The sequence below is a fragment of the Anthonomus grandis genome, chromosome 4, assembly GCF_022605725.1.
Source record: "Anthonomus grandis grandis chromosome 4, icAntGran1.3, whole genome shotgun sequence".
Taxonomy (NCBI): Eukaryota; Metazoa; Arthropoda; class Insecta; order Coleoptera; family Curculionidae; genus Anthonomus; species Anthonomus grandis.
In genome coordinates, this window is record NC_065549.1 from 18,608,596 (window position 1) to 18,622,865 (window position 14,270).

Sequence of the window (14,270 nt, forward strand, 5' to 3'; positions counted from 1 at the left end):
CAGTGATAAGCGGATAGATGCTATTTTCCAACATATCCAAATAAATGTCTCCATTTAAATTTCCGTTAATAAATAATAGCCCAATCACTTTATTTCCTAAAATGCCTGCCCATACATTAATTTTTTGAGGGTATTGGGTATTCTTCTACAAATGCATGAGGATTTTCATTGCTCCAATATCTACAGTTATGCTTATTAACAAATCCATTTAGATAAAATGTGCATTCATCGCTGAAGCAGATATTCTTTACATGAATAGTATTATCATTAATCGCTTCAGTCATTTATTCACAAAACTCGACTCGCCTATCGAAATCGTCTTCGGTTAACTCTTGCAATATTTTCATTTTGAATGGATGAAATTTATGAAGTTTGGTAACTGTGTGAACAGAGCCTAATGAAATACCTGTGGCAGCAACAATTTTGCGTAATGAAGTATTAGGCTTTATTCCAAAATGACCCAAAACTTCAACTTGAGCGGCTTCATCCGAAATTCGCCAATGATCACGTTTTTTATTTGCAACAGATCCAGTTTCAGTAAACTTATAAACTTGTAAACTTTATATAATAACAAGGTCCAAAACATACCTATGCGAAGTTATCTTCTCCGGATGTCTGGCGTTAAACGTGACGGCAGTTTGCCGAGCACATTGATTTTGGGCACCATAAATTAGAATAATTTCCACTCTTTCGGCTAGTGTGTAAACCATTTTGGAAGTAAAATCTTCAATTCAACAAATAAATTTTCACTATTCCAAGACTGTCACAAATGTAACTGACGGCAAAATAAATTCTTTATTTTCCTTAGCAACTATAAATAACTAAGCAGGTATAACAATAAATACAGTTCGCCCAGGATATCTGTGTTGATGAAGAGAATGCGGAAAAAAATTCAGGTTGTTATTTAGTTTTTTCCACGTCTAATCTTCGGAATTGCTGTTTATGTTGGTAGTTTCCGTTTTAAATTATAAACGAATTGTAGATTTGGCAAACCCCAACGGGCAACATTTTGAACACTTATTGAAATAAAAACTGATATTTTCATGTTTTTGTTTTCTATCTGAACAAATTAAGATAAACAAAGATTTTTCTAATTTTCTCGAAAACGAATCGACCGATTTAAAAAAATCAAACGTCAAAATAAAAGACGGGAAGTTTTCAAATGAACACCCTATATAAAGATTTCACAGTTAAGCCATCTGATGAAACTAAATAGTCTTTTTGATGAATATATAAAACCTTTAAAAGTACCACATGCAGTGAGTTATCAGTTACCTTTTTGATAATCAAATGCGTGATTTAAACATTATACAACATTAGGGGAGTTTATTCAAATTTAGATCACTTTCATGTATTTCTGGACTCTACAGGTAAGTAGTCTGATGTAGTAATCATGTCGGAGTCTCATACAGTGCATAGTGTCAGCGATATTAATATACCTGGCTATATGGCTTTGTCTAACAACAGCACTCTTAATAAGTATGGTGGTTGCTTAATATATGCGAATGAGCAATTCTATCAATATCACTATATGTATATACTGACTGAAAATAATATTAAGTTAATTACACTTTGCAAAAGCCTGGTAACATTTTATATTTTCGTTTGCTATAGAAGTTATGCCTTGGACAAAAAGCAATTTATTGAAAATCTGGACATTATTTTTCAAAATTCAACTAGAGATACTACCAGAGAATACATCTTTATTGGGGACAAACATTAATTTACTTGATCAGAGGCCATCCGAAACAAGTGACTATTTGACGGTCCTCCAAGGAAGCGGGTTCTTTAGAATTATTAATGAAGTAACGCGAGAGACAGATACCATAAAGACATGTATAGATCATAAAACTAAGAATAGGTTACTCTCTGAAATTAATCCAGTAATACTGTGATTTCAGAGATCACTATCCCATTCTGCTTTTCCTGATTGCTATTATTTGTGTAATCTCCCCTTTCCAAGCGATAAAAACATTGTCTGACTACCATTTTGTACAGCCTTAAGTTTTGGGGTCGGTCCCCAATTTCTGCTACACAGTCTCCTGCATCTGCTTTGATTTTGCTTTAAGGATGGTCTTGTTGGTGTGTGGCCCTTCGGTCAATTTTTGATAAAAACGATATCAAAGTATTTAACTTCATTCGAAAAAAGTAATATTTGTATTTCGTTTATTTTTAGTTCATTTAATCCTTTCAGGGCTCTTTTCTTTATAAAAGGAATTAGCCATCATCCTTAGACCACTTGTGAATCATATTTAGTGCATACTGTATTCCTTTTGAAATATGTCATCTGCGAAGTCCGAGCAATGCTTTCTTTAATTTCTTATTCTTATTAGTAGGTAGCAGATCACTCCCTATCCCATTCTGCGAAACATATGTATAAACTCTAATAGACTTTCTAAGCACAGTGGTGAAGAAATAAATTTGTAAAACAAATAAAATCCTTTACATCCAACTACAACTGTGAAAATTAAAAGAAAATCTTTTAGAATAAAACCCTGGATCACTGGTGGTCTATTAAAAAAAATTAAAAAAACAGTGTACCTTAAATAAAAATAATATTGTTATTCTTAATAAATATAAAGAATATAGGAATACACTGTCAAAGTTAATAAAAAAAGCTAAACATTTTTACTTTAGTTCGCAAATTAAGCAAAACATACAAAATCTTAATAAAATTTGAAAAACCATTAGAGAAACCAACAATGACCTTGCGAGTAGGTCTGAAATAAAGAGTCTAATAAACTCCGAGTAAATACCGAGAAAACTGACTCAAGAAACTAATCCTTGTTTTTGAAAAAACATAGTATACTTGGGAAAAACCAATTTGCTTTCAGGGAGGGCTCTAGTACAGAGAACGCATTGTGTCGAGTTATTGTGGAGATTCTGCAACAATTGGATAAAGGAAAAAAGGTTATTGGTGTGTATTTGGACTTGGCCAACAGTATCAAACTGTGGCATACCATATCCTACTACCAACCTTTAATGGCATGGGAGTACGGAGCATAACCAACGATCTCTTTAAATCTTATGTAAGTGATCGTTCTCAGAGTATTAAAATAGAACATTCTCAGTGACAAACTCAACGTGGGATATGGGGTGCCACAGGGTACAGTCCTTGGGCCAGTACTGTTTAACCTTTATATAAATGCCATCTTGACAGCAGTGGGAAATTGTTCTATATTCTATTTCGCAGACGATACTGTCATAATCGTCAGTGATTAGTCCTGGGAACTAGCATTTCAAAAAGCTGAAAGAACCATGCAAAGTATAAAAATATTTTTAGATGAAAGTTTGCTTTCCCTGAATGTCGAGAAAACAAAATTTATTACTTTCACCTTATCAACTAGAACTCTACATAATTATAATTGCAATTTAGATACATCAGAATGTTTATATGACGAAAACATTGGAAAAGCAAACTATGTGAAGTATTTTTGGGTTCTGGTTGTTAAAAATTTAAGTTAGAAAAATAACTTACGTGTTAGGCAGCACGACGCAAAAAACTAATGTGAATTACATTTAAAAAAACTGGATATTATTACTTTAGGTTATTTAATTCACCCAAAAACATTAACAATGTTTCTAAGATACAAACTATATAGTTTTATTAAAATACCATTATTATTTGTTGATTAAAATTTTAATAATACCCTTATCTATAATTATCCCTATATTCTTATATCCATTATTATTACCCTTATATCCATCTTATAATAACCTTGTATGCACAAGGAGTTGTGATACATATTACCATCTATAAAGAATTAATTTGAAATTAAAAAAAACTCAATGCATTTTTTAAATCTGTAAATAGATTAATTACTTTCACAATCAGGAATTTGACGCCTTATATACATATTTGAACGCATGTAAGCAACTTTTTATTTATTTAGGATAATATACTTAAACTGCTACCAAAAAGCGTTAACTCCCAGCCTAATCAACTACTTTTACATTTGTATTTCGGATTTTTAGAGTATAGTTAGTTATCCCTCCCTGCTTCGAGTTAAATATTATTGGATCCTAAGCAAAGAGCACACGATTTATTTAAACTTAGATTGTGATTTTCAGCATATTTAGAAATGTTATTCAGATCAATATTAAATTTTGTTCCAGAACGAGGTAAGAAATCGATACAAAATGCCCTATCCAGATATGAATCATCAGCTGAAGTTTCGTATAAGTCAATTTTGTGTCCATATTACATACAACAATAATAAAGGTCCTAGAAAGGACCTTTATTATTGTTCTTTACTATTCTTAGTGAATTATCTAAAAAATCAAAATAGTGCAATTTCGCAAGTAACGTCTTATGATTGTGTTTGATACAGTTGATTGTCTACTAAAAGCCAGGAGATCCAGATAAGTTATTAGTTTCTCATCTGTATTATGTTTTATATTTATCAGGCTTTAGCAGTTGTACTGAGCTGTTTACGAAAAGCAGACTGACAGTTTGGAACAATATTATGAGAATCACAAAGTTTTACAATCTGATAATAAGTATGTCTTTCCATAATTTTGGAAACGACTAGCATTGTTGAGTTTGGAACTTCTTATACATTTTCCCATAAATAGTAATAATAAATCAATAAAATTAAGACTTATAGAATTAAAACAAAAAAAACATTAAATTTTTTTTTCTAAGTTGTATTACATTTTAATGATCCTTTTATTGGTCTTATAATTTTTGAACAAAAATATGTGACCTTAAAAAATATTTTGATTTATTAATAACTGAACTATAATTAATAAACTAATTTAATTAACTGAAAATAAATTGAAAGAAAAATTTTAAAATAATCAAATAAATAAATTAAAATAAAAAATGTTCATTCTAAAATTTCGAAATTTTTTTTTTAGTTTTTGAAAAATAAATGAAATAACATTTAATAAAAAGGGTTTCCCAAATAGGAGGATTACCGTTGGGATCTCAGAAATCGTAAGAGATACAAGGGCAGCTAAACTGAGGCAAAGTTGTGTAATTTGGTACTTACTAAAATAACGTTTGAAATATTTTTTAAAACAATCGATGTTTCCGAAAAAAACGAAAATTCAAAATTTTTTTTTCTGACGTAGACCAAAATAAATGAAACTTTTTCATGGCTACTTTTTTTACCTGACCTCGCGTGGTGACATAAAATTTATGATAACAAGTGTCGTCCATATGGTAGAACAACAAATTTAAATTCTAGTACAACAAATTTAAATGCAATGGTATATTATAATGGTATTATAGTTATTTTACAAGCCCACATCTCTGTTTTTGTATCTTATGGAAAGTACGGGAAATATTTATTGGATATGATTGCTAAAAAACGAAACGTCATCATCAATTTTAGATTACTATTATGCAGGGCAGTGCAAAAAGTGTTTTATTTTGCTCTACGTCTTAAAATAACGCCAAAAAAATATTTTTTTTTTAAATTTTTTTTTCAGATTCCTCCGGAAATAGAAGGATTTATAAAAGAAATTATTCAACTTCGCCCTAATTTAGCCGACTTAAAAAAACTATGTGATTGCTAGGACTACAAAACACAAATGTGTTATCCAAATAACGGAATTCCCTGTATAGGCAACCTTCACCTGCAAAAACCGGAAGAACCCTTCATGTTTCATTCATGGCACGTCCATCAGTGGCCGTAATTGCATGCGTACGTTTGACGCCATTCTACCGGCCGGGTCGTATCTATCGAATACATCTACCACACTATAAATAAACATTCAATTAGTTTTATGTCGATTTGTTGCGAAGTGATAACAGATATTTTTTTTAATAAATGATCGCCTGTATATACGACAGCAGTTTGTAGTTCTTGTGAGGGACGACTAATTAAACGAAAATGTCTTGTGCGTGAATGTGCAATAAAGTGGAAATATTTTGGTATTTTAAAAATATATGATAATTACGGTAAAGTTCGCGGACTATTGTTTTATTTATAATATATTTACTTTTTATGAATATTTATTATACTATTTATACTTTCAAATAATGTGCCTCAAATAGTTAAATTTAGCAATATACTATTTAGATTTACATAAAAATAATAACAAACTAAAACCTTATGAGATTAGATAAGACTTTTTAATTATTTTACAGCATTTGCCATACATTTTTAGTCAATATAATATTAATAATCAATGCCTTTACTATTTTTAATATATTTAGAAATAAGGTATTAATTTTTGATATAATAAAATATGGAAAATTAATATTACCATTATTTATTTAAATATACTGGGGGTGTCAGTCTAGTTTCAATTAAGCATTCGCAATATATATATTTATTTACATTTTTATATATAAACTATTAGAAATACTTATTTAAATATTTTTATATTTAAAAAAGTTTTATGATGATATGATTTTTAAATGTAAATTTTAAGTTATAGTTCAATGTTGACTATGACTTGTTAAATTATATTTTGAATTAGGCAAAATCAAATTTTTAATTTTTTTAAACACCTTTATTTATTTGAAATTAGAGTACATAGGATTCTGATTTAATAACGGATAAATTCAACAAAGGGGAGAGTAATTTTTTAATTTATTTTGAAAAATTTCCGGGCACGTCGACTTTATTTTTGGATCAGGCATATCTTGACATCAAATGTAAATATACAGGGTCTGGCAGCAAGTGTTAAGAACAAATTTAAATTAAACTTCCTGTATATTATTGGATTTTCGGATTCTCCGGAAAATTATCTTCAACTGTTCCCGAAATATTTACGTTTAAATAATAATTATAACATTTTATTATTGCAAGATTAATTGATAAATTACGTTTCACGGCCTTAAAATTTATTTTTATCGAATGCTGCAAGTGGCCGTTATTAACAGCTCTGCAGTACCCCAGACGAACGATAAATTATTGCTGTAAATTTTCAACTATGTCTTTAGAAATATTCCTAATTACATTACGAATGCGATCTTTGAGGATATCAAGTGTATCTGAAAGTAATCTAATGAATTAAGGTCGAGTGATCTAGGTGGCCACTCCATTGATCCACGTCTGCCTATCCACCGGTTAGGGAAAACATTACCTTGCAATATTCTAATAATCGCAGCATAGTGCAGCAGCAGCAATCACCCTCATTCTGTTGAAATCATAACGCTTGGTTTGGCCTATTTCGGTTATTTTCACCAGAATAGTGCCGTCAGTGCTGGAATCAAGTTTACTAAAAAGTCATGATAACGCTATCCTGTCAAAGTTCCTTCAAAGAAGTATGGTCCCATTATTCTGTTATTAATACTCCCTGCCCATATATTTACCTTTTCATAACTCTGAGAATGATTTTTCCTTAACCAGCGTGGATTTTCAGGAGCCCAATACCTAGGGTTATGCCTATTTACTTAAAGTTGCCTCATCTAAAAAGTAAATTTGTTTCACTCATTTCTGCGATCATCTTCTATAGTAGCTCTTGAAATAAACGAATTTTATAACGAGTCCACTTATCCTTCATTAATAATTTTGTGCCAGCCGTCTATGAAGCGATATGATCCAAAAGTGATCCGAACCTCCAGTTTTTTATGATTAAGAACGTCGTCCTTCTTGGTCTGCCAAGATCCTTAACAGTTCCAGTCTCTCTCCACTTAGCCTCAATTCTACTGATTATAGATTTCCTTACATTTGTTTGTATATTTATTGTTTAAGATTATTATATAATAATTTGAAGACTATGTCAACAAAAGTTAACTGTTTTTTTATGATGATTTTAAAGTTTGAAAGAGAATCTAATAACAATAATTTGATAAAAATAATAGACACAAGCACATACCTTCCATTAAAATTGTTCAAACTGTTACAAAACAATTTGAAATTATGATTTATAAATGTCTTAGTTATTATTTTGAAATTTTTTAAGTTACCTGAATTTTTTATATTTTCTGAAATATATTAATGTAGGTCTATCTTTCAGTCATTACATAAAAGGTGTTCAAGAAACCCTGTAAAACTGACCGACAATATCGTCTGAAATCAATTTTATAGAGCCTGCATCCAGAGCAGGTTTCAAACCAAGCATGTTACAGGATCTGATTGTGACTGTTACGGATGAATATCCCACACTAAGCACAATTAATAATTTAATTATTGCAATTCCGAGACGCGCTTATCATTTTTTGAAATTAGTTAAATCTAGTTTCTTAGTTGAATAAGTTCTTTTCTGCAGAACATTTATTGGAGGTAAAAATTCGACTTTGCCGCTTACATTTACGTCCAATATGCCTTATTTGAAAGCATGTAGTGAATGCAAAAAGCAGATAAGATCAAAATTAAAAATAATTAAACCGTTGTTTCAAATACTTTTGCCTTTTATCGACAAAACTAAAGAAAAATCTGTCCTCTAATCACAGTTCGACAACCAATAGCTTTTAAAAAAATATCACAATAGTTAGCACATGCCTTCTTTATCAAAGGTCATTTAAGCAAGAAAATAATTAATCACCATTTATTATAATAATTAAAATATTTGAAAGTTAATGGTTTTGTATCCTATCAAAGCTATCAGTATTTACGCATTTTGTATTTATCATAAATCCGGAACTTAAGAATGGTTATCTCATTGTTTGGTACTAGATATCTCCTTTAACTCGTAAAAATTAAGCTCTAAAAAAAATTAGATAACTGAAGGTATGTTAAATGTCGTTTTTCGTTTACAAAAAAAGAATTCAAGCGTTTTGTTTTAAAATAATTTTCTGAGCTTTTGGATTTGACTCGTTACGAATTCCTCTCGGTATGTATAGTACTATTACGAAAAAGAGTATTTTTCTTTTTTTAATGACCAATCAGTTATACCCCGTATATTAAACATCGGATTATTTTGTAGAATTACTGAATCATATGCACGCAATTCACAGAAGATTGGCAGCTGATAAACCTTCATTGTGGAATAAGATATGAGACATGACTTTATTTACCTTAAAATTAACTGATATCATTTGGCCAAAATATTAGTGGAAATACCACGATTTGTTCATATCCGGTTTTACTGTCGGTCTTGTATTTTTCTCGTCGTTCCCGAAGAATTTGTCAAATAAAGTGGTACGAACGCAGTAAGACTGAAAAGGAATAAAACAGTGGACATGCAAGTGATTGTAGTGACTAAGTTAATTTGTGTATTAAATGTGATTTTAAGGACGCGAGCTTATAATATAGATGTAACGCATCCAGTGATATATGAAAATCCAGATGGCAATGGTTCGTATTTTGGATCTTCGGTGGTTTTATATAGGGATAGTCAAACAAATAAGGCATGGTAAGTTTTTTTTAAGTGTAGTCTTAAGTCTTTAGTACTAGGTTCCTGGTCCTTATAGTCTTTAATAGTGGTTCCTTACAGAACCCTGTCGTGGTTTTTTTCCTTTATTAAAATATTACAAAAATTGGAAGTTTTTTGATGCATAATTACTATCATCATCAGGACTATCAGGTTGAACTAAATGCAAATAACTAAAAATAAAATGGATTTTTATTAATAAAATTACAAAGAACACCAAAGACAAATTAAAAAAATGCTAGATATATATATTTTCTCTGAGAAAAAACATAAAAATTCTTTTCTTATTTATTTTTTTATTTTGATAAAAAATTGGCCAAAATAAAAAACGCAAAAAAAATTTAATAATTTAAATGGAATGCAATATATTTTAAAAAATAAAAAAAGAAGAATAAAAACCAGTGACTCGTGGATTGTTTGGTGGGGAGGTAAAAGAATTCGATTGCAACAACTTGATTATTACGCATATATACTGTTGTTTTTCTTTAGAGTTTAACCTTTGTGTCTTGCCAGATTGTCAAAAATACGATTTTTCTTTAAATACAAAAATTACTGTTACTAGAAATGACGAGAAATTATGAAGTATGTGTTTCAGGAATTAGCAATTATTTTTTATATCTGTCTTACTGAAAAACGTAGGCAAGTAGCACAGTGCACGAAATGCATGAGTGCGCGTTGCCATTTCCCCAACCTGTATTGATTTTTTTCTCTTTTGTTGTTTTGTTTTCTTTTTAGGTTTTTTTTTGCACCAAGCTATGTACTAAATATATGAAATATTTGGAAGTGTACGAATTTCAAACAAAAATGTGTGTTCATTCCGCTCGTTAACCATTTCTATTAAGTTGGGGTTTTATGTCGAAAATTTGTCAAATGTACATTTTTTTAGTTTCTACTGCATATAATGATTAATATACAGCGTAAATCTTCTTGAAATGATATATTTCCTATATAGGTAAACCAACTATGAATAGTTACTGAAGCATCAATTCATTATGATCGTCAACGAGTCCTTGGTCTTAAATACATTTTTATGTTGAAAATGCGTTAAATGTAAATTTTTTGCCATTTTGTGAGTTTCTACTGCATTTTTTGTTTCCGGTAGGAATCTTCTTGAAATATATTATTTTTCGTTTATATCTATTAGTAAAATCTGTATTGTTGTGACGAATTCATAATGAGTTACTTATTTTAGTGGGTTTTACGTCACTTATAGCAAAAAACAATTTAGAAAATACTATCACACACGCTCAAAAATTGAAAAGAAGAAGAAAATAGACTTATTCGCGTATTTAAAAGGAATATGAACTTAAATCTTTAACGATACATTTCCTTATACTTAATTTAATTTAAGTTCAATTCTAATTTGAACCAACGTTTCAGTAGTTATATCTACAACCATTATCAGGGTAAATAAATTTAAATTAAATTCATATTTTTAATATGAACAATATATCTTTTAAATTTCTCGTTTACACTCCTTTTAAAACTCCTTCCTAACTCAACAATACTTAAAATACTTTTTTTTAAATAATTTCACGGTTGATTAATAGCTTGACAAACTGTTTTGAAGATAACAAAAAATGTAAAGGTTACTTCTTTTAAAATTAAAGGGGTGTGATCTTAATGTAATTTAATTATAGAAAATATATGAATATCATATATTTTAAATTATTAAGTAATTTTGAGAATTCTCTCTTTTTTTTAGCAAAGGAATCCATGTATTATTAAAATCAAACGAACAAGTAGCTAAGCATTTATCTTCATTTAACATTATAAATGCACTTTCCTTTAATTTACGTAATTTTGAAATTGGTTCCTTTGCTAAAATTGAGGAAGCATTCCAGTTGATTCTATGGTTATTGTCGAATGAATGTTGTGTAATTTTGGATTTTTGAAAATCATTGTTTTTTATATAAGATTTATGTTCATTAATTCTTTTTGGTAATGGTCTACAGGTTTCACCTATGTAAAATTTACCACAAGTACAAGGAATTTTATATATTATATTTTTATTAAATTCATTTTCATTGAAAGGTTAAACAAGTTTTTGTTAATAAATATCGTAATGTGTTTTGCGATTTAAAAATAGTTCTTATGTTAAATTTTTTAGCAATTCTTTTTATCTTATCAGAAAACCCTTGAATAAATGGTAAAATAAGATTTGTCGTAAAATAATTAAAATTAAGATACCTATTAGTATGAGTTGGTTTACGGTCAATTCTAGTTTCAAAATTTTGTAAATCTTTTTTCATTAAAATATCAAGAAAAGGAAGCTGACCATCAGCCTCATTTTCAAGACTATATTTTATAGAAGATTCTTTGGAATTAATGTGATTTAAAAAATGTATAAGATCTATTTTCTTATTGTAATATATTGAAAAAATATCAATATATCGCCACCATATTTTAGGTTTTTTATCAAATGTATTAATAATTTCAGATTTAAAACTTTAAAATATAGAAATATATTACTTAAAATGGGTGAAAGAGGAGAACCCATAGCCATAACAAAGTTTGTTGATTTTTATTGTTTTGAAAATAAGTAGTTTTTACAGGTTAAAAGTTCTAAAATTAAAAAGTACTAAAGTAAAAAAATACAATTTTTAATGTAAGAATTATAATTATTAGTGTATGGAGTTATGATATTTTGCAAGAGGGTGAGTAGATTAATGTATGCTACGAACTATAGGGCTCAAAGGAACATATCCTGGGGCTGATTTTAGTTGAGATTTAGTTGATCACAGTTTGCACTGGTCTTTATTCTCCTCTGTAATGTTCTTACAGATTTATTTTATTATCCTTATAGTTATTGGCTAGAGTTTTATCATGTTAAGTCTTGTTAATGTAAAGCAATATTTTAAAATGTTTTTTAAATAAGTTTATTTTCAACATTTTTGAAAATTATTTATTTTATTTAAATATAGTTTGGCATCTTAGTTTGTAGCTTTTTCCATAAAAGTGGAATAACAAGAATTGAATGAAAATTATAAAACATCAGTTCAAGCTAGTTGGCCAAGGAATTTTTAACCGAAGGCAAAGTTTTATTGTCCACATGATCCATGACATCAGATTTTTAAAATTTAGCAATTTATTTCTTTGCCCTTCATATCAAGAAATAAATTGAAATTTGTTATTTATTTTAGTCAAAACAGGAGTAAACTATTTTCTTTCTAAAAAAAACTTAGAATTTTGCTTTCGAAAATGTACAAAGTAATTGTACACTCTCTCATCCAAAAAAAATATTTAAGATCTCTACTAGGTGTAGCTTCTATAATATAAATTTAGATAATATAACATATAAGTAGGGCTTGTTTAAATATATTCCAATTTCAGGGTTAAAATAGGAGCCCCAGGAGGCACATATACATCTACCAACGACAAGTCAAAAACCAAATCAGGCCTGCTTTACCATTGTCCTTTCCTGGATAACTGTCAACTAGATGAATCTTTGAATTATGAGGGTAAGTTGATTCACCCTGAATATTAAAATTTTATATATTTTATAATTACGCGATTTTAAAGCATTAGGATTTAAGCAATTCAGTTTTCTAGTAAATCCTATTTTTTTATTATTTAAACTAACAAATGTATAGCTGATATACATAAACGTATGTGAACAAAACTTCATTAGGATAATTTTAAGCTGTACTTGCTAGAGCCACAAATATTTATTATGAAAAAAAAATCTAAAAGTTCTACATTAATACTCTAAAAGGAGCTACAACGATAAGACAAATAAAAAATATCTTTGTTTGATCAAATAGCAGTATCACAACTTCTTGTAAAACTTTGCTCTCTTACGTCTATAGATGGTATAAGAGACCAGGAAATTTTAAAAGTACTGCGAATTATGAACTTGAGATACTTGTGAAACACTCGATGGAGCTTCTGAAGAAGCTTCCAATATTTCTATAAATAACATGGCATTCTACTAACGAAGATACATACTGTGCGAGTGTCAGATGAGACGGATGCTTGCATAACTAAAACAAGCTTTGCTGTGGTGTACACTTCAATTAAACATTCAGCATATCGATCAGGACTATATGCCAAGTCTTCTTCTAACATTACTATGGCATAACCCTGACGGCAGAACAACTAATCAGCAGTAACGTAACTGACAAAACAGTGTTAGGTCATTCAGACAGGTTAGATAGATGCTTCCATACAGAAAGCGTACGTCTCACATGAACAGTGTCTGCACGCGATTGTTAGGACCCGGAGCTCTAGATACATAAAAGTTGTGAATCTACACATCTCTGATGCAATGATGCCAAATGCTTATGTAGAAATGGCAAAAAAACACGCTTTCTGACATCAGAAAAATTTGTCACTTATTTTGACAGGTGCAAAACAATACTATTCCTCTTTAATAAAATATGAATCTTTTTTTTTCATAAAATATGATAAGATACTCTATAAAGAATTCAACATTCAAAGTTAAATGAATGTAGATAACCTATATTGGAGAAAAAGGCAACAACATCGCAACGCCGCTCCATCGCATTGTTGATTCCACCGACAGAAGTAATCTTTACCAGTGACGTCGTCAAAACATATTTAGATGATAAATATTTATTATTAATAAGTTATGTTTTAAATTATAAACAATATTATCGTTTATGAACTCTTTATGCGTTTTTTTAACGTATTTCATTAGAGTAAAGGTACTTATCTAATAAAAAGCATTTTTATGAAAATTAAATATTTTATAATTATTATAGATTTCTCAATAAGTTTTTATTATTCTACGTTTATGACGACGCTTGTCCCTTGATATGATGTTATGACAATATCGATATTTACTTGTGAAAAGATCGGCTTAAATCGCCTTTTTCCCATCGTGTAGCACAAACAGCACAAATTTTTACTTTTTATCAAACAGTTCACAAAAACACTGAAATGGCTGAACCTTCCTTTTTCAACCAAAAACTAAAGAAAAAACACAGAACTTTACAAATGCTGAATGTAAACACGACATCAGCTTTTGCCTGCGG

The 14,270-nt window shown here is 29.3% G+C and overlaps 1 protein-coding gene and 1 long non-coding RNA gene across 5 annotated transcripts in view; one reads left to right on the forward strand and one right to left on the reverse strand.

The window, feature by feature from the left end:
• Window positions 1–5,570: 5,570 nt before the first annotated feature.
• LOC126735381 (uncharacterized) lies at window positions 5,571–7,377 on the reverse strand. The gene is made up of 3 exons (XR_007660389.1): window positions 7,271–7,377; window positions 7,042–7,212; window positions 5,571–5,707 (listed from the first exon to the last, which is right to left on the reverse strand). It is a non-coding gene; the product is annotated as an uncharacterized LOC126735381 (long non-coding RNA).
• Window positions 5,701–14,270, forward strand: part of LOC126735380 (integrin alpha ina-1-like) — a 29,991-nt gene continuing 21,421 nt past the window's right edge. The window contains exons 1-3 of one of the 4 annotated variants that reach the window (XM_050439346.1): window positions 5,701–5,908; window positions 8,827–9,255; window positions 12,607–12,734. In XM_050439346.1, coding sequence (XP_050295303.1) covers window positions 9,083–9,255; window positions 12,607–12,734 — 301 coding nt within the window. In that variant the 5' untranslated portion in view covers window positions 5,701–5,908; window positions 8,827–9,082. Of the gene's footprint in view, window positions 5,909–8,598; window positions 8,734–8,826; window positions 9,256–12,606; window positions 12,735–14,270 lie in introns of those variants that run through there. The other 3 variants (XM_050439349.1, XM_050439347.1, XM_050439348.1) reach the window with 3 other exon arrangements.